Source organism: Ovis canadensis, chromosome 9, assembly GCF_042477335.2.
Source record: "Ovis canadensis isolate MfBH-ARS-UI-01 breed Bighorn chromosome 9, ARS-UI_OviCan_v2, whole genome shotgun sequence".
Classification (NCBI taxonomy): domain Eukaryota; kingdom Metazoa; phylum Chordata; class Mammalia; order Artiodactyla; family Bovidae; genus Ovis; species Ovis canadensis.
In genome coordinates this window covers 24,461,782-24,482,171 of record NC_091253.1, presented here as the reverse complement: position 1 = coordinate 24,482,171, position 20,390 = coordinate 24,461,782, and the positions used below count along the sequence as shown (strand labels likewise).

The window sequence follows — 20,390 nt, the reverse complement described above, 5'->3', positions numbered from 1 at the left end:
CCTAACATGGAGGGAACTCATGGAAAAGCATCAGGTAAAGCTGATACTCTGATTATGAGCAAATATCTTATTTAGCAAATTCTTCAACATGACTAAGTCAATACATGGTGAGGGCCCACCAACAGCCACGGAAAGTCAGGAGTTCTTTAGCTTCTTGGTAAAAACACCTCTCCACTGTCCTAAAAAGACCAGTTCTTCAAAATTTGCTCAAGAAACAAGTTTCGGATCCACTGAAGTAGATTATGAGGTTAATGCAGAAGTCAACTGGTGAAGTTTCTGTCAACTGTTACGCTTAATGTCCTCTTCCTCTGAAACCACTGCCCCCTCTTCCTCCTCTGAAACCTCCACCTCTACCACCTTTGCCACCTCTCCCTGGTCCTCCTCCTTGACCTCCCCTGCCACCGCCTCTTGGAGGTCCCTTTGCACCAGGAGGTCGAGGTAGAAACCTCTGCAACGGCAGCAGTTTATATGGGTCTATATAAAACTTCTGAAGTTTTTTAAAGGAAGATTCTTTCATGTTCTCTGATAATTTAACTGAAAAATAAAAATCTCTAAGCTGTCCAAATATTTCACGCACTTTTCCAGTTTGTTCTTTGTTTTCTTTCTTTTTTTTTTTTGTTCTTTGTTTTCTAAATGAATTGGAGCATTGAAATAAGGTACTTTATTTTCATCTGTGGTACATTTACACACTATGTCATCTTCACAGGGGTGCAGGAACTCTCGTAATAAAACTACTTGTTCTGGAGGTCCTTGGTTTTGGCCTTTGTTAAAGCCTCTGCGGCCTCCCCCTCGTCCGAATCCTCCTCTGCTGCCGCCGCCTCTGAAATTACCGCCGCCTCCACCTCAGAAGTGGTTGCTGCTGCCGCCGCCTTGATTAAATCCTCCGCGACCTCCAATCAAAGGTTGGTACAGCCTCCAGACAGAGTCCTGGTTCCTACTCAAAGAAATATGCATAACAATGTCTTTGAGCCCCCACCCAGGTGGAGGATGGGAACTTCAGACTGAACACAAGATTCCTGGAGCACAGCTCTGTTGCCTCACCACCAACCAATCAAAAAGGGTCACAAACCCTGCAGCCCTCACCCCAAATGTTGCCTTCTGTTTCTGGGGACCAGAGGTGACCATCCTGTTAGGTCTCCTGTTTGGCCCTTGTCTAAAGGGGCCAACAGTTTCAAACTAAATTGCTGTTACTACAAGGGTGGAAGCTGGTTTCAGATGTGGAACACGCCAACTTAGATCAGGTAGAGAGAGACTTCTGCTTTGCTAGGCAGGCCTACGCCCATGCACAGCGGGAAGAAGTTACAGAAGAAAGAGACCTCCGCCCCAGTTCCCAAGAGGTATCTTGAGTATGAAGTCTCTCATGGGGGAGTTGTTAGGGGAAGCACACTGATTGAAACCGCCCACCCTAGCCAGGCACCACAGTAACCATTTGCATGAGTTGTTTTATGACAGGAGATCCTGATGAGGAATACGGAACTAATAAGCCACCACCAACCGGAAGCGTTCAGGAAAGGTCTAAAGGAGACACCGCGTGTCCGTCCACTTCCCAGAATCCTTCTTGCTAGTATCCATCTTGGCTGACCAATGTGTGTGCCACCAGGAAAGACTCTGAATTAGAATGATTGGCCAAAGACCACCCGGAAACTAATCCCATCACCATAAAACCCAAGACTGCCAGCCACATGGCAGAGCAGTTCTCCTGCTTACCCTACTGCTCCCCACCCGGGTGCCCTTTCCCAATAAAATCTCTTGCTTTGTCAGCACATGTGTCTCCCCAGACAATTCATTTCCAAGTGTTAGACAAGAGCCCTGTTTTGGGCCCTAGAAGGGGTCCACCTTCCTGCAACAGAGCCGACCTGAGGATTACAATTGGGGAGACAGTCTTTCAGAAAGCTCTGAGGATTCTTCCACCTGTTAAAGGTCAAGGCAGGGTTATATGTTTCTGAGACACAGGGTTACACACCGCCAAGTGGTGTATTACTGGCAGTTCACACAATCCAGATCTACGCATACAAAGTGAGTAGTGAGTCGTGGTGTCAGAACAGACAGTTAGCTAAATGTGAGCAGAGGAAGTGGGGCACAGGGCCACATGGCAGGAAACCATGCATTTTGTAAACAGTGGGTGTTTACAAGAAAACAAAGCAGATGAAGAAAGATGGAAAGAGGGTGGAATCTCCAGAGTGCTGGAAAACGTTTTGCTCTTTATATTCTCAGTAAGATCAGCCTCACAGATAAGATGTACCGGCCTGACACTTCCAGTCAAGGCTAAATAAGGGTCCCCCTTTGGGAAGGCGGAGCTGGGAAGAAATCAGGGAAATGTGACCCCAAGCCCTCACCTCCCCAGTGAGTATTCTGCCCTTAATTTCTCCACCCCACAGAATCAGCTTGCCAAAGAAACTCAGCATAGCTATTCACCCAGGTCTCCCACTTTGCAGGCAAATTCTTTACCAGCTGAGCCACCAGGGAAGCCCAAGAATACTGGAGTGGGTAGCCTATCCCTTCTCCAGCAGATCTTCCCAGCCCAGAAATCGAAGCTGGGTCTCCTGCATTTCAGATGGATTCTTTACCAAGTGAGCTGCCAGGGAAGACAAAGTAACAAGTAAAAAGCATCCCACCAAACCCTAGGGGACCCTAGGTCCTCACCCTCAACCCCATAAAAGCAGAACCCTAGCCTAGTGCTCGCTCTCTCCCCTCAAGACCCCACACTCTGCCTTCAGGGGCTCCTGGTAAGCCCAGGACTTGTGAGCAGTACAGCTGGTCCTTTCAAAGCTCCCTGTGGGTCATCGCTGCTGCTGGGCTTCCCTGGGGCTCAGCTGGTAAAGAATCTGCCTGCAGTGCGGGAGACCTGGGTTCAATTCCTGGGTTGGGAAGATCCCCTGAAGGAGGGCATGGCAACCCACTCCACTGTTCTGGCCTGGAAAATCCCCATGGACAGAGGAGCCTGGCAGGCTACAGTCCATGGGATCACAGAGAGTCAGACATGACTGGGCAGTCAGGCACAGCACACACTGCTGCCGGTTACTGCCATCCTAATAGAAACCACAGGGCTGGTCTGGCCACAACACTAGGTGTTGATAGGCTGGGCCAAAACCTAATAGGTCATGGCTACCACTTTTTCCTTTGCTTTTATTTCTCCCAACTGTTTTTTCTCTTTTCTCATTCTTTTGGAATTATGGAACATTTTTCATATTTCCTTTTCTCCTTTATAGATATATTTCTTACATGATTATCACAATATGCGCTTGTTACGCTGCTAAGTCACTTTAGTCGTGTCCGACTCTGTGTGACCTCATGGACAGCAGCCCACAAAGCTCCCCCACCCCTGGGATTCTCCAAGCAAGAACACTGGAGTGGGTTTCCATTTCCTTCTCCAATGCATGAAAGTGAAAAGGGAAAGTGAAGTCACTCAGCCATGTCTGACTCTTAGAGACCCCATGGACTGCAGCCTACCAGACTCCTCTGTCCACGGGATTTTCCAGGCAAGAGTACTGGAGTGGGGGGCCACTGGTTATAGTCTGCCTTAAACTGCTACTATCACCACATCCTGCTCAAGAATCCTGCAGAGCATAACTTCATTTCCTTCCTCCTGTGAATGAAAAATGTTGCTGCTGTATCAGTAAACAAAGGACGTTACAGCCCACAGCCACTGCCATCACCCTGGAAGGTGAGTCCTGAGGGAACTCAGGATAGAGACAGACTCATGCCCACTGCCAAGCCCTTAGCTACTTGCCAGGAGCCAGCACGAGGAATCCCGCCCATGGCAAAGGTCATGAGGAAGAGACCCGACAGGCAAAGGCAAGTCAGATCTCGAGGGAACCTCCCTGGACCTACTCGAGCATCTACCCCAAAACCAGAATCTGTCTGCCTTACTATATTATGCCTTTCACCAACTCCTGGGACATTAACAGGGGGCTGTCCCCCCACCACCTTTTTCTGGAAAAAGTTAATTTAGAGCTTTTAGATAATAAGTCTCCTGGACATAATAAGAGTGTTTCAATCCAAAAACCCCTCTGATGGCTTTCTAGCCTGCCTGACAGGTTTATCCGGACTCTTACAGCTATGCATGTGGTTGTTTACAGCCTCCTGACCATGAGAGGCGCAGGAAGCTTGAAACATCCTAGGAATGTAGGGCCTTCCAAGGAGTCAAAAATCATTAGAATAGGACTGATTAAGGGTTTCATTGTTGAGCCAATACTTGCTACCAAGTTTTCATATCTTTTATTTGTAGATATAGTTGGTATGTAGAAAAAACAGGTAGTAGCCCTGGAGTTAGCAACATTAGATCTTTGAGTTAAGTACTTTCTTTGTTATAACCCACTGCACCTTTGTTCTACAGGAATGTAACTTTATTTAGTACTTTGAGGGTGATGCAGATTAAAGAAAAAACACTTCAGGAGAAAATGAGTTTTCTGGTTGATAGACATTTATCTAGGAAGAGAGCCATAAAAATGTTAACAGGCCTCTTGGCCAGAAGATAATGTAAATCACCTGAGACCTTTTGTATAGGGGAAGGTATGCAAAAAGAAAGCCTGGTCTCAATAAGTGTCAGGACTGCTGCCCCTGCATAATTCTGCATATTCCATTATTTCTTTATTTACAACTTGAGGTATATAAGCTGCCTTTGAAAATAAAGTTGTGGGTCTTGCACCAATGCTTGGCTCCCCCATGTCATTCTTTTCTTATTCTCCCTTTTCAGGCTACATTCCCATCTGGAGCATAGAGGCTCGCCGTGTATACTTATTTGCCCTGGCTTCTAAGACCCACTCGAGAGGGAGCCCAAGGCAGGGCACCCTCCGCTATTCAAACGGGCACTTGTGGCCTACGTAGACGGTACAAGTCCCTTGTCTCGGGACTTTATTGGCTTTCTATGTAAACCAAGGAATACAGCCTCTTTTCTCCTCTATCTTCTCCACTCCACTATTCTTTCTTAATCTCTCTTTATATCTCTAATTAAATAATTCTTTTTTAATCGCCGACGCCGTTTCCCCTTCGAATTACCCTGGATCCACTGGGGCTGGACCCCAACAGCTACTGCAACTGCCCCAGCGGTGCACCCTGAGGGGACTCACGACAGAAAAGAACAGGATATTGGCCCTGGAAGATGCCATGCCTGTGAAAGGAATGATTGCAGTGAGCCCAGACTTGTATCTTCCCATACAGAGAAAAGCACCAAATTCCTTGAGATAACTGGTCCTCTTTAATTGACAATAATCTTTTCAAGTTCTGACTACCTTATTTTTGTCACAAAAAAGTCCTACATATCCTGGCTCCTCTGAGAAGCTGTCCTCTGGGCTTGAAATCCTCAGAAATTCCACCAAACAGAACATCATTCTCAACTTTTCAGTTCAGTTCATTTCAGTTCAGTCACTCCGTCATGTCCCACTCTTTGCAACCCCAGGAACTGCAGCACGCCAGGCCTCCCTGCCTATCATCAGCTCCTGGAGCCTACCCAAACTCATGTCCATTGAGTCAGTGATGCCATCCAGCCATCTCATCCTCTGTCATACCCTTCTCCTTCTGCCCTCAATCTTTCTCAGCATCAGGGTCTTTTTAAATGAGTCAGCTCTTCGCATCAGGTGAACAAAATACTGGAGTTTCAGCTTCAACATTAGTCCTTCCAATGAACACTCAGGACCGTTCTCCTTTATAATGGACTGGTTGGATCTCCTTGCAGTCCAAGGGACTCTCAAGAGTCTTCTCCAACACCACAGTTCAAAAGCATCAATTCTTGGGCACTCAGCTTTCTTTATAGTCCAACTCTCACATCCATACATGACCACAGGAAAAACCATAACCTTGACTAGATGAACCTTTGTTGGCAAAGTAATGTCCCTGTTTTTTTAATATGCTGTCTAGGTTGGTCATAACTTTCCTTCCAAGGAGTAAGCATCTTTTAATTTCATGGCTGCAATCACCATCTGCAGTGATTTTGGAGGCCCCCCAAAATAGTCTGCTACTATTTCCACTGTTTCCCCATCTATTTGCCATGAAGTGATGGGACCGGATGCCATGATCTTAGTTTGCTGAATGTTGAGCTTTAAGCCAGCTTTTTCACTCTCCTCTTTCCCTTTCTCAACTTTTAGGTCACACATTTTTTTTTTCAGTTGACACTCCCCCATGTACTTCTGTTATCTTAGTACTTATTTATAGACATTCGTTATAAACCCCACAAGGTGCTGCTGCTGTTGTTTTACACTGTAAATATTCTTCCATATTTACCCCAATGTTACCAAAGGCAAGCCCACATGCCCAGCACACCTGGAGGCCAAGCAAACCTAAGTGTCAGAGTTTGAAACAAACAGTTTTATAACAGGGCCAAGAAAGGCAAACAGGCGGATCCTCCTTAAAAAGCTGACCTCCCTAAAGGGTTTCAGCAAAGCATTTTTAAAAATTTATTTTGTTGAAGTACAGTTGATTTACAATGCAGTGATTCAGATATATATATATATTCAAATACTCAGATATATACATATACACACACATATATTTGACATTGAATATAGTTCCCTGTGCTATACAGTAGGACCTTGTTATTTATCTATTCTATATATAATAGTTTGCATGTGCTAATCCCAAACTCCCAATCCTTCCCTCTCCCAACCCCCTCTCCCTTGGCAGCCAGAAATCTGATCTCTACAGCCAAGCACTTTTAAAGTCAGGCGAGGGAGGGGGCCTCAGGGTCTGTGGTCAGCTTGGGCACAGTTCTCTGATAAGCTGATGCGTAGGAGAGGATGCAGTGGCAGGGGTGGGCTCCATACTGTCCTGCTCCGTCTCACTAAGACCATCATTTCGACTTTCAGCATCTCGATTGCATTATCACCAGCTGGGATGACATTCTTTGCACTTATCCTGCTAAGGATTTTCTGTGATCCATGGATCTGTGGGTTATCATTTATGAATTTTGAAAAATATTACATCTTCAAGTATCTATTAAACCCCTCTTTCTTCCCTATGGCACTCCAATCTCATGTAAAGTTAGACCATTTGACTGAATCTCACAGGCCCTGATGCTCCGATTAATTTTTTTCTATTGTTTTTATTCTAAGTTTCCTTTGGGCTGTTTTATACTGTCCTCTCTCTGCCTGTGCTCATAGTGTCTTTTGCTCCTAATTCATCCAAATGAGTTCTTAATTTTGGATATTTTATTTTTTACTTTCTGAATACAATGGCTAACTGGGTGTATTAACTTGACTGAGCCACAGGACTCCAATATGTGGTCAGATACAGTTCTGGATGTTTCTATGTGGACATTTTTGGATGAGATTGACATTTTAAAATATTTATTTATTTATTTGGGGCTGCACCGACACTAGGGCTCTCTGTTGTGGTGCACAGATTCTCTGGTTGTGGCTCAGTTGCTCTGTGGCATGTGGGATCTTAGATCCCCCTCCAAGGAATAGAGCCTAAATCCCCTACATTGCAAGGTGGATTCTTAACCACTGGACCACCAGGGAAGTCCCAGGACTGAAATTTAAATTGGTGAAATTGGAGTGAAGCAGGCTGCTCTCCATAATGTGGGTGGGTCTCATCTAATCAGCTGAAGGTCTGAATAGACCAAAAGACTGATTTTCTCCAAACAAGAGGGAATTCTGCAGCAGTCTTTGGACTTTAACTGTAGCATCAGCTTTTCCTGGGTCTCTAGCCTTCTGGCTATAGGGGAGCAGAACTTGCCACCCTAAAATATGTCTCTTTGGCCTATTAGTTGTTTCAAGCTGGTTATTTTCTGAGAAACAGCATACATGGGAAGGGCTCTGAAAAGCAAGTGGGAGTTGACCTTTTGTAAGAAACATTTACGTATATAAAGGCAATCTCCATTTGGGATGACCAAATATCTAGAAACTCATATTAGTGGGGAACTCAGTGACTTAAATCTGCATCACTGATCAACCCCCCTTAACTGACTCTCCCTGCCTTCTACAACCTGTTTTTCTCTTTGGCTGAGGATGGTATTTAAGGTGAGGGCTTCAGCCATTTCAATGAGTTACTCAGCTTTCCTGGGTCTCTCCCATGTAGACATGGTATTACACTTCTGTTTGATTTTCTCCTGTTAATCTGTCTCCCGTCAATTTAATTCTTAGGCTAGCCAAAAGGGTAGAGGAAAATTTCTTCCTCCCCAACGGAGCCCACCCTGGAGGTTTTGAACTTGCAGCCTCCCTAAGGTCATGAGCCCCATCCTTAAAATAAACTTTTTGTTTACATACACATTCTATTGGTTCTGCTTCTCTGGAAAATCCTGGCCAATACACGGTATATTTATTCAGTTTGTTTTATAAAGTCCTAAATGGCACCCACTCCAGTGCTCTTGCCTGGAAAATCCCATGGACGGAGAAGCCTGGTGGGCTGCAGTCCATGGGGTCGCTGGGAGTCAGACACGACTGAGCGACTTCATTTCCACTTTTCACTTTCATGCATTGGAGAAGGAAATGGCAACCCACTCCAGTGTTCTTGCCTGGAGAGTCCCAGGGACAGGGGAGCCTGGTGGGCTGCCATCTATGGGGTCACACAGAGTCGGACACGACTGAAGTAACTTAGCAGCAGCATTCTCTGTTAGAACTCTCAGTTTTTCAAGTCTACGATTGAATGCACTTAACATAAAGTCCTTTCCTGCTGACCACTATCTGGATCATCCCTGGGTCTTTCCACCCTACTGTTACTGTCACCTTCGGGCGTTGTATAAATAAGAGCCAGAGGCCACGAGTACTAGGTCTCCAGTTCCCTCTTTTACCAGATCAAGTGCACGAGGTGTTCTCCAGGTCAACTCCATCAGAGTCGAGCTAGGTTGGGCTCGACCCCAGAGTTAGCAAGGCGCGTGGAAGATGCGTTTCCGCACCTTCGTGCCCTTAAGCCTCCCACTGCCAACTCCTGATGCCTTGCTTCAGACTCTGTCGAGTCTCTTCAGAGCAAGATCAGCTATGTGTTCGGAACAGACCTCTTTTCTCCGGTGGGAACTTGGTCCTGAGAGCTGTGGGACTGCCGCAGGTGCCCGTCTTCCTTATACGCGACCCGCCCTGGGTACCACCGCCAGCATGGGGGACCCTGCGCGTGTGCCGCGTCGCTTTCCCAGAACTGAGCATGCGGTAGCCGCCGGGTGTTTGGGTACAGTAGGGATGGTGGCTGGCGAGGCCCCCGCAAGACGGGGCTGGGGGCCGCGGAGGCTCAGTTTCCCACTTCTGGAAGCCAATCCACTTGGTCCTTGGTCCTCTCAGCTCCCAGCACATTTAAATATGACAGCTGCAACCTGTCTGGTATTTTCTTCTTGGTCCCGCGGGAGAACGTGACTGCCGGCCTCCGTCCTGACACATACCAGACGCCCTCTGATGGCTACTGAGTTTTATATGTTTACCTTGCTTCCTGACTCATTACTGATTATTTTCGAAATTTGTTATTTGTATTCTTCATTCTCCAGGATTTCCAGATATACTACCACCTCATCTACAAATGGACCTGATTTTACTTCTTTCCCCATTCTAAAGCCTCTAATTAATATTTTATAATTATATCAGTGAATACTGGCTGAATTTCAAATAGTGATCAGAATGCTTTTCTTATAATGTAAGGTGATGACTTTAAGAGATTATATTTTTCTTGAATATTTTAAATTGAAGGGTAGCTAATCTATTCCAAGATACTTCAAAGTCTATAGATTTATCCCTATGACATTTATTTTCATATCTATTAAAACGATGAGTCGTATTAACACATTCCATGATATTTAACTATCTGAATCCTAGGAATATATCCTACTTTTTCTTCGTGTATTTTCTTGATGTGCTGTTGGAATCTATTTGTTAATATTTCTTAAAGATTTTTGCGATGATAAAAGATGTTGATTTGTAATTGTCTTTCTTTTCACAATTTTTATTAGGTTGGTTATCAGTATTATACTGGCTTTGTTAAAATAACTTGGAAGTCTCTTTTATGTTCTCAAACAGTCTGTGTCATTAGGAATATTGGTCTTTGAAGATTTTGTAGAATTTGTGAATTTTGTAGAATTATTTCAGATTGTGAAATAATCTGATCCAGGCCATTTCTTCTGGAATAGTTTCTTATTATGTTTATTTTATGCTGAAATTGATCTCTTAAAGCTTTTCTCTCAACTGGGATAAATTTTGCTTAAGTATATTTTCCTAGGTAGTTATCCACCTCATTTGAGGTACCATATTTGTTTAAGGGTATATGAAATAGTCTGTTATCATTTAAAATTTTGTCTTTCAATAAGAGCTTCACTCAGGATTATTTGCATATTTGTACTGCCCCCTTTTATTGATTAGGTTAGTTGTTTGCTTATCTAGTTCTTTTAATTTCTCAGAGAACCAAGTTTTTGCTTTATTACTCATGTCTGGGTTTTGTTCTCTGCACCATTTACTTCAGCTTCTAGCCTTATGATTTTCTTCTCCATACTTTCTTCTATTGGCTTTGGTTCCTCCCCACCCCACCTCTCCAGTATTTTTGAATTGGGAATTTGAATTCGTGTATTGTCATTTTTTTACCTTTTACTAAAAAATCAAACTTCTAAGTTTTTAAAAACTTTTCTTACAGTATTGATGCTTGATTATATTCTTGACTATATTTTAAATACTTGGTTCAAAAGTTTTTCTTTTTTTAATAATTTCTACATCTTGGGAAGTCTGATAGCAACCTTTTTTTTCCTCTCTCTCTTTACATATATGCTGTGGGAGGTTTTGCATTAAAGGGCGCTTCTGTGTCTTTTACAATTTTTTACTAGCGTAAAAAATAGCGCTCACTTTTCTGGGTCATTTTTCCAGAACAGGTGAGCGCTTTTAGTTTGGACTTAGGTCGTTTTGTCCTCTTGTTTGCCCGCCTTCATGCTACAGCTTCCAACTTAGGGTCTCACATGCCTGCCCCCTTGGAACAGTGTGAGCTCACTTCTAAGCTGGTCTACTTACGGAGACCATAAATGGAGATTTGCCTCCAGTCGTTCCTCACGTTCGCCATTTTTTATCTCTTCTTCTTTTTATTGCCTATTGTTGTTCTGATGCAAGGTGCTCCTTCACACTTTCAAATGTTTTAATTCGGGCAGGAGAGTTTTATTCTGCTCCCTAGTTGGATGTCCGGGACATTTTCCAGGAGCAAGGCTTTATCTTCTTTACTTCTCCCCGCAGATTCGCGCGCTGGGTCGCGGCCTGCGGGCGCGGGGTCGCCCTCTTCCGGCTGCGCGGTGAAGTGCAGCTGCCCCTGCGTCCGCGCTCGGGGGAGGGGGGCGGGTGGCAGAGGTGGGTGTCCACCAACATCAAGAGTCCCTCTGGCTGCTGCAGCTCTGCGCTTCCCCTTCTCCCTCCCTTCTTTCTATGTGCCACCAAGCCTGCCAAGGGTGTCACCCCCTGCCCCACTTGTTTGCTTCCCCCACTGCTCTCAGCCTGCAGTACCAGGGAACCGCCCAGGGAGGCTGCCACCGGGCTGCCAGGACAGCAGAGGAAGGCAGAAACATCGCTGGGGGGCAGAGACCTCTCTGACCCCAGGACCTGCGTCCCCGGCCCAGAAGAAAGGACCTTGGCGAAACATGAGCTCACAGGTGGTGACTCACCCTTTGCCAACGGGGCCAAGGCTTTGACTCGAGACTGTACCCTGAGGCGTGGGGTCCTGCAAAGCTGTCCTGGCCGCCCACCCCACGCTCACCCAGCCTGCTTCATCACACCCACATCCAACACCACCATGCGATTTGAGGTCCCAGACTCCCATTCAACTGGATTACTGCATGAAATGACAAACGAATAAACACACAATGTAAACCAAGATCCGCCCCCCAAGTGGGTGCAGTTCCACCCCTTCTGGGCCCACCTCCAAGGCCGGCCCACACCCCTCCAAAGGCAGGACAGCTTGAGGGGCTGGAGCGGACCAGAGGCTCTGGGTGTTCCACCACCCCCGAGGTGGAGGCTGGGACCTGCCAGGCAAGATGGGGTGGGGGACAGTCCTTCTCGTTGGACCACTGGGAGGGGAAATGTCCCCAAACAGCAGCACATCCTTGAAACTGGGGCCTGAAGGGGGTGCCGAGGTCCAGTGGCCGCTGGTGGAGGTGTCGCAGCAGTCACTTGGATGCCAGAGGCAGCCCCTCTCAGCCCCCCTTTGCCTAGGAGTCACCCGCTTTGTCCTTCCACCCACTCTCCTGCTGGACCCCTGGGGGCAGGCATCCCCTGCTGCAAATCCAGATCCGGGACCCACACCCTGCCAGCCTGCTCCTCACAGGTGCTCAGCGGGGCATGATCAAGGAAATAAAGGCAAGAAGGAAGAAAGAAAAGGCCTGGGGGAACATACAGGCAGGAAGTGGTGTGAAACCCACCTAGCTACCGGACACCCAGGTGAGAGCCTCTGGGCTTCGGCTCTGTGTTCAGGGTGCAGCCTCGGGAGACTGGGTCCCTGGGGGTCAGAGGAGAGGGCAGCATCTCCTGCCACACCTGGACGCAGGCAGGACCCCGAGAGCCGCAGGTCTCCAGGTGAGGTAGGAGGGTTTGTTACAGGAAGAGAAGGAAGTACCCGTGGGGTGGAGCCTGACGGAGGGGGTGAGCCACAGGGGAGACGCCTTCCTCACACCCCTTCTCCCCTTTCTGCTCCAGCAGGAAGCGGCCATCCTCACAGGCCCCAGGAGACCCTCCCCAGAGCAGGGGCTGAGAAGCCCCTGCACCCAGCCCCTCCCTGGGCTGATTTTGCTGGAAGGGCAGTCCCCTGCAATTGGGAACGGAAGGGGCAGGAGGAGGGGTCAGGCTGGGAGAGAGCGTCCCATGAGAACTAGGATCTGATTGACCTCAAATGAGGGGGTCCAGGGCGAAGAGACCCAGGGGATGGGCAGGTGCAACTTGGGGAGCTCTGGGCAAAGCCCCCTCTGCCCCCACCTCCCTCCCCCACTCCCCCACAGGCTAAGCTGGTGGTGTCATGGGGGCGCTGGTTCTAGCCCTGTGGGCTCTGCTGGTGTCTTTGGACCCTGCTGGCAGAGCCAGAGAGCCAGGTAAGGACGGCCCTCTCGGCTGCGGGGGCTCCTGGGGGCGGTGGGCACATCCCGCGGGGTCGGCTCTTGGCTGGGTGGGTGCACAGCGCACTCCTCCGCGGCCGGTGCTGCCCCCCAGGGAAGAACCTGAGCTGCTACCAGTGCTTCAAAGTCAGGAGCCCGGAGTTTTGCTCGCCTGCGGTGTGCTCCTCCACTGACCAGGTCTGCGTCTCCCACGTGTTGATCATCACCCTGAGTGAGTTCTTGGCCCCGTGCAGAGGGGGACTCCGGGAACTCAGCCCTGGATCCTTTGGGGTCTCAGCGGGGAACTGATGGAGGCTCCCTTCAGGGGACCCCGGCCTGCACCCACCTTTGCCTGATCCCCATCCTGAGCACAGGGGAGGGGCCAGCTGCTCAAGGTTAAGCCTGGGGGCTTCTGCAGGGGGCTGGCCGCCGGTCTCTCTCCTTCTCTGGGGTGCCACGTGGCAGCCCATGATATGATGTAAGGCAATGCATACAGTTGTCATACGTGTGCGTGCTCAGTCGCTCAGTTGTGTCCGGCTCTGCAACCCCATGGACTGCAACCCGCCAGGCTCCTCTGTCGTGAATTTTCTAGGCAGGAATACTGGAGCGGGTTGGCATTTCCTACTCCAGGGGGATCTTCCCGACTCAGGGATGGAACCCGAGTCTCTTGCATCTCCTGCATTGGCAGATGGGTTCTTTACCACTAGCACCACCTGGGAGGCCCCGTGCAATTGTCGTATATACAATACAGTGAGGTTCAACCTAGCGAACAGCATGCACGCAACAGGTACAGCACACACGCACACACAGCACAGCAGCACGAGGAGGAGGGCTCCTCCAAGGCGACCTTTTCTGCAGCTGGGCTGTTCTGAGTGTCCTGCTTCCCTCCGGAGCTTCCTTCCAAGGTCTCTGCACGTCTCTGAGTGAAGGGGGGACGGGAGCCCCAGCTGGGATCAGCCCCTCCAGTTGCCCTCCCTTTTCTCTCTGCTCAGCTTCCCCCATCTCCCCGGGACTCCCAGGCCCCTGGCTGCCTGGGTGTCCAGGCTGTGCGTGGTTTCAGGGAAGAGCCCAGACCAGAGCCAGCAGCCCTGAACCTTGCCTTTGCTGTGACCTCAAAGGTGACCTTGGGCAGCTGTGCTCCCAGCGCTTTGCAGAGCCTGGCTTGTGAAAGGGTCGGGAGAAGGTGTCAGTGCCCGCTTGGGGACTAGCCTTCGCTGCCCGCCCTGGGCGCTTCCTCCTCCTGGATGCTGTCCTCTTCCCCGCAGGACTACCGGTGAAGACCCTGCTCAGCAAGCGCTGTGCCCCCAGGTGCCCCAGCACCAACATGGAGTTCGAATGGCGGTCGGACGCGGGGGTGCTCAGCAAGATCGTCCGGCACTGCTGCTCCAGATCTCTCTGCAACAGGGCCCCCGCCCTGCAGGAAGGCCCCAGGGCCCTCCCATGGGGGCTGCTGCTTCAGGTGGGCCTCAGCCTCCTCTGGGTCCTGCTGTGAGCACCTTCCCTCAGCCCAAAGCGCACCCTGCCCCCGTCGCTCTCAAGACCCTGGGTGGCACATGCCCCGGAGGGGAGGTGCTATCACCTCGCCGAGGGCCTGGCCACCTCTCCTGTCCCCAGCATGGGCCCTTCACTCACACAGCCTGGGACCGTAGCCCCCGCTGTGTTGGGGAATGCGCATTTCTCAGCTTGGGGTAACAGCCCCTGCCCTGAATGGATGATCCAGGCCCCTGTGTTGTGGGAAAAGAGGTGGGGAAAGCCAGAGGGTGGCTCTGGCTCTGCTTCTGACCTGCTCTTCGCTCTCGGCCCCTCCACGCCCACCATCCTGGCCATCTCTGTCCCTGGCTTAGGCAGAGTCCTGCAGGGGGACCATGACCATCACTCCCTCCAGAGACAATAAAGTCACTGCTCGCCCACACCCCCTCCTGCCTCCTCCTCATCTCTCCCCGCTGTGCCCAGGCTCCAGCTCTTCAGCCAGCGCTCAGCAGACCTCTGTGGTTGGGCGCTATCCAGTGTGGGAGTAGTGCACGGAACTGTCCATCTAGGTTGCAGCCCACTGAATGGGGGACAGGACCAGCATTGGGCGAGCAGGCACCACAGGCTCAAGGCCAGGTCCTCAGGAGAGCCAGCTAGCCAGTGGTGGAGATGGAGTGTCAGCATCTGGGGCACAGGCCCAGTAGGGCAGTAAGGTGGAGAGATGCTGGGAGAGGACGTCTGAGTGGCGGGGCGGATGGGACCCATGTTTGGTGCTCAGGTGGGTTGGACAGGGTAGGTGCTGATGGAAGGCCTGGAGGTGCCCAGGATGGTCCAGGCTTGGCTTGGGGGAGGGTCACCCAGGACGGGGCACAAGGAGGGAGTAGGTTGGGACTAGTGAAACTAATGACAAGCTCACGGCTGTCCAGGCTGCACCAGGACCCCACTGGACATCCAAGGGGACGTTTTGGAGGACCAGGCAGCAGAGGACAGGAACCAAGAATCAGCGGGTGGGGGCAGTGTTGCCAGGCCACAGGCCTCCAGAACCCAGAAGAACTCTGGGCCCACACATCTGTTCGGCACGCCTGGTTTCTCAGGCTTACCCTGCCCGCGAGTCTGCACGCTTCCCCCCCACCCAGGGTCTGCACACTGGCCTGGCTCCAGGTTCTTACATCTGCCTCCCACCAGTGCACACCTGACCCCAATCTCCAACTCCTGGCCATCTTCCCATAGACCAAGATGGGCCGGCTGGCCCTCGGTTCTCTGGCACCTTCATGGGTTCATGGTCTGGGCGTGGCTCCCCTCTGTGCAGGGAGACTGCCGGGGTGACCTGGAAGTCTTTGGATGAGAGTCCCAGAATGCCCACCTTAAAGTGGGGCCTCTCTCCTGTTCACTCAGGGTGTGGATTTTCATGCTGAACTTAAATCCCCCAGGTCCCCTGGCCTGGCCAAGCAGACGGTCACCATCTACTGCTTCCATCTCCCTACGTGAGGTTCCTGGCCCATTGAGGCATAAAGAATCTCACTTCCTGAGTTTAGACCAGTCCATAAGGCCAGTGCAGAAGCGAAATGGTCACGCGGTAGAGCTGGGGTCTTCCCTCCAAGCTGGGAATCTGTGCGTGTGATCTGGGTCAGAGGCCACCACGCCCCATCTCCCCACGACCCACTGTGCCAACCAGTCTCTGCTTTCCTCTCCATGAAGATGGGCACCTTGAGGGCTGAGCATCCTGGTCTCTGTTCTGGACAGGGGGCCTGGGACTGTAGGTCTTCTGGCCATACTTTCAGATAGAAATCAGAAACTTTCCTGAATAAATGGATAAATGAGTAAAGCCTGAGTGAAGGAAAGATGAAGATGATTGACAACCGCATGAGAAAGGTTATTCTTGAGCAGTGAGCAGCTGCTTCATGGTGGCTGAGCATGTGGTTTGAGAAGCTGGAGCCATCCTCAACCACTCGGCTTCCCCCAGTCCCTCTGACCTGAGATAATGCTGGATCACAAGCCTCCTGACACCACACCTTCCCGCGTTTCCCGGGGGCCTGAGCAACATATGGCCACCCAACCCAAAGCTGGTCTGCGCCAATAGCAGCACCACTGACGTGCAGGCACCACCGTAGCCATCCTCAGCTTCAGGATTTTTGCTGCAGATTCTTTGGCCACTGGAGTCTTTTTTCACAGTCTCTGCTGGGAAACTCAAAGCCAGCTACAGCCTCCATTCCAGCAGGTGTCCAGCTTCATGCCGACACTCAGAGGTGCCCAATGCTGTCTCCATCTGATCATGCCTTGCCTTTCCCTTCTGCCCCACATCCTTCATAATTGAGTTTCTGATTCTCTTAGCTTGTACGACCTTAATTTTAACTATAAAATGGATTTGGTGAGCCAACATTCATAGATTCCCCATCCCCTGACCTCTCTTCACCGGTTCTGCCTGCAGAGTTCTCCCTGTCCTCGTCCTGTCGCGGGGCCTGATCCCACTGATGGAACCTGGGCGTCCCCCAGATGGCCTGCAAGAGGTCAGGGCTCTAAGAAGGCACTGCAGGACAGTCCGAAGGCAGTGTGTGTGGGGAGGCGGGGGAGGGACTGTGAAGACCTAGGAGGGAAAGCCGGCAGTGGGGGCATCCCACTGCTGCTTCCACTCACCTTGCCCTAAAAAGAGAGACCCGAGCCCTGCACATTCCCATCCGCCACATCCGTGGTCCAGCCACGGGTCAGGCTGCGTGTGAACGCCACACGCCGCAGAGCCCAAAGGACTCTGCTCTCCTTCACGACCTGACCCCCCTCCACCCCCACCAAGGTCTTCTGCTCAACCTTGAACAGAGCAGTCTTGTAGGCTCACGTTGTTCCAAATGTCCAGATTTTTATCGTTTAACAATAAATTACCCCACAGGCCATGTTCTCTGACCATATCCACTTCAATTAAACATCTAAAACAAAGAAGATAAACTTTTAAATCCCAACTATTTCTGAATTATTACACTTCAATTAGTTCATCTGTTGAACAAGGAATTATAATATGATTTTTTGTTTAATTCCTTGAACTGATGGGTGATAAAATCAGGGCAAACCTCTATTTTAAAAAGAAAACGGGCAATGCGAGGAAAATGGATAGATTACAGGCTTATGTCATGAAAGGAGAGGTGCTGGAACATCAAGAAAGCATGCGCTTAAATCTAGAAACTGGAAAAAGAAAAATTAAACCAAAAGAAATCAAACTAAGGCCAGGAGTATGATTTAGTGAAATAGGAAACCAAAATGAAACAGAGAAGATCCACAAAACTGAGGAACTAACAACCTGTCTGACTGTGATGGTGGTTCTATCGGTGTTTCCATTTGTCAAGCTCAACAAATTATCCATTTCAAAGGGGTGCTTTTTCTTGGATATAAATCACTTTAGCAGAGTTGACTTAATTATCACCAAAGAGTCATTGCATGGGATAGATATGAATATTTAGATGCAATGAAGTATTTCCTAGTGAAAAATACAGATTACCAAATTTGACCCAAAAAGTAAAATTTCCAAGTTCCTTTTACAAAGCAAGCATAATACTGATAGCTAAACCTGACGATGATACCAAAAAGGAGATCAGAGCATTTTGTGGGTCAGTGCAACAATCTTAAATAAAGTAAAATATTAACAAACCAAATCAACAGCATACGATACAATAACATGACTGTGTGTGTACAGCCCTGGAGGCAGGAGCTTAACTGTATAGGAAGGTGCTGGTTACAGTCATACAAAGGTGCTGGACAGGACTGGCACTCCCTAACGTTGTATTTGAGACACAGCAAATGAAAGTAAGCAAGCAAAACGAGTAGAGGCAAGAGAATTTGGGAATTACAATCTCTATTGCAACTAAATAGTATGTTTCAAAAACCCTAAAAAGTCAATGGTAAAACTAGCAAAATCAATAAAAATCATTCAATAAGTTAGTAGAATATGAAACTGAAGTGAAAATCAGTAGCCATTTTATACATAGGCGATAGCCAACCAGAGGCTGTAATGGGAGAGAATTTTTTATTTACTATTGGAGAAGAGGGACCTAATATTTAAAAATAAATATGACTAAAAATATGCACAGTCTAAAGGAGGAAAATTCAACAAACTCCCAAAAGATACAGCAGTAGCTTTGAACGACTGTAAAAACACTCCTTACATTAAATATCATTAAAATGTCAGTTCTTTCTAATTTATAAGATTTTTAATTAATGTCATTACTGTAAAAATAAGTTCTTTTTTTCAGTTGGACACGTTGAAAGACAGGTAAACAAAAACATTCAAGATTAGTTACAAAAAGAATTAAGTTGTGGGAGTAATTAGTACTACCAGAGGTTAAAATATAACTTCTAAGGAAAAAAAAATTTAAACAATGTGTTACTGTTCTGTGAATGGACAATCAAACGAAGTAGAATAAAAAGACCAGAAATATACCCAAGAACATATGGAAAGTTAGTGTATGATAAAGGAGGAATCTCTAATCACTAGAGCAAAGATGAACCTTTAAAAAATAATTGGTTTGTGAACGAATAAGGGACTACGTAGAAAAAGTCAAAACTGGATCCGTACCAGGCATCCATACATCATACCTGAGAATAAACTAAATATTAAACAACTGAAACTATACAAATACCCAGAGAAATGATATGTGAGTATCTTCATAACCTGGGTGTGGAAACAGGCTTCCTATGTATAATTCAAAATCCAAATGCAAGCAAAGATGGACTGATTTGTTTACATACAAATATAAAGATTTTTCATGACATACACACCACCCCCCAGAGGATATAAAGAAATTTAAAAATTTAGGGTGAGGGAAGGGGGCTGAATCAAATATGAATGATACATGAAAAAAATTAACAAAGATATATGAAATAACACACAAATATTAAAAAAAATATGCTTGCCTTCAGTCGCGAAGTAAATTCAGAGAAGATGATGCATACCTGCCACAGGGGGCGTTGTGGAGAGCATGGGGCTACAGGGGCAGAGCCAGCCCTGGCTCGGAGGGGATGGAGGAACACTCTCCTCGCCCACTGGATGCAGCTATAAAACCAAAATGAAACACATGGGGAAGCCACATGAGGACTCTGAACAGAAAGTAGCGGTAGGAAGACTGGGAAATAAGACTTTGAAGTGGCACCAAAGTGTGATAAGTTTCCCCCTTTTCATCTCCGGTTTTCTCTAGACTTGACCTATGATAAGACAGCCCATAGCCTTTTTTGGGGGGGCGGGGGGGCACTCCACACAGCGTGCACACAGCTTGCAGGATCTTAGTTCCCTGACCAGGGACTGAACCCGGCGCCAGCAGTGAAAGCACTGAGCCCCAACCACAAGACCGCCAGGGAATTCCTGAGACAGCCCACATTTCGAACGTGAACACGGACAGGAGACGCAAGTCCCTCTTGGTCTAAGTCAATGAGTGGGGAAAATCGCGACTTCAGCAGCCCCGCAGCACGCCTGAAGCTCCGAGAGAAGGGACCTGGCCTCTCCAGTCAGAGGACCTGTGACCCCAAGTCTGCGGGGTAAAACCCACTGACTTTTTTCTCTAGATCTTCCCACCTCATGACCCCGAGTGTGGCTGCAGGGGTGGGAAGTAAGCAGCGCTGTGGAATAATTAAGCTCCGGCTTTCTGACTAGATGACGGAAAAGAGGAACCGAGCAGAACTAGAAAGTGCCAGAGGGACCGCCGGGAGTGAGAAGCCTGGGAGAGAATCCGGTAAAGATGTTTGTGAAAAGATGAGCTTCCCAGGTGGCACTAGTGGTAAACAACCCACCCACCAATGCAGGAGATGCGGGTTCGATCCCTGGGTCGGGAAGATCCCCTAGAGGAGGAAATGGCAACCCACTCCAGTATTCTTGCTGGGAAAATTCCATGGACAGAGGAGCCTAGCAGGCTACAGTCCATAGGGTGGCAGAGAGTCAAACACGACCAAAGTGGCTTAGCACATAGCAGGCTCACTCCTG

The 20,390-nt window shown here is 48.7% G+C and overlaps 1 protein-coding gene and 1 pseudogene across 2 annotated transcripts; one reads left to right on the top strand and one right to left on the bottom strand.

Moving 5' to 3' along the window:
* Positions 1–292: 292 nt before the first annotated feature.
* Positions 293–1,283, bottom strand: LOC138446296 (H/ACA ribonucleoprotein complex subunit 1 pseudogene; annotated as a pseudogene).
* Positions 1,284–12,213: 10,930 nt separating this feature from the next.
* Positions 12,214–14,881, top strand: LY6L (lymphocyte antigen 6 family member L). Of its 2 annotated transcripts, none has more exons than XM_069600785.1 (4): positions 12,214–12,317; positions 12,872–12,961; positions 13,080–13,196; positions 14,230–14,881. In XM_069600785.1, the coding sequence occupies exons 2-4, from the start codon at positions 12,889–12,891 to the stop codon at positions 14,454–14,456; spliced, it is 417 nt and encodes a 138-aa protein (XP_069456886.1). In that variant the 5' UTR covers positions 12,214–12,317; positions 12,872–12,888; the 3' UTR covers positions 14,457–14,881. The 2 variants fall into 2 exon arrangements, with proteins under 2 accessions (XP_069456886.1, XP_069456887.1); XM_069600786.1 differs by having other exon boundaries at positions 12,316–12,452; positions 14,230–14,874.
* The last annotated feature ends 5,509 nt before the right edge of the window (positions 14,882–20,390 follow it).

Excerpts from the sequence above, each read along its gene's own strand:
- LY6L (XM_069600785.1), top strand. The coding sequence starts at position 12,889 with ATGGGGGCGCTGGTTCTAGCCCTGTGGGCTCTGCTGGTGTCTTTGGAC. Across the intron at positions 12,962-13,079 it reads TGGCAGAGCCAGAGAGCCAG|GGAAGAACCTGAGCTGCTAC; the intron begins GTAAGGACGGCC and ends GCTGCCCCCCAG. Across the intron at positions 13,197-14,229 it reads CGTGTTGATCATCACCCTGA|GACTACCGGTGAAGACCCTG; the intron begins GTGAGTTCTTGG and ends TCTTCCCCGCAG.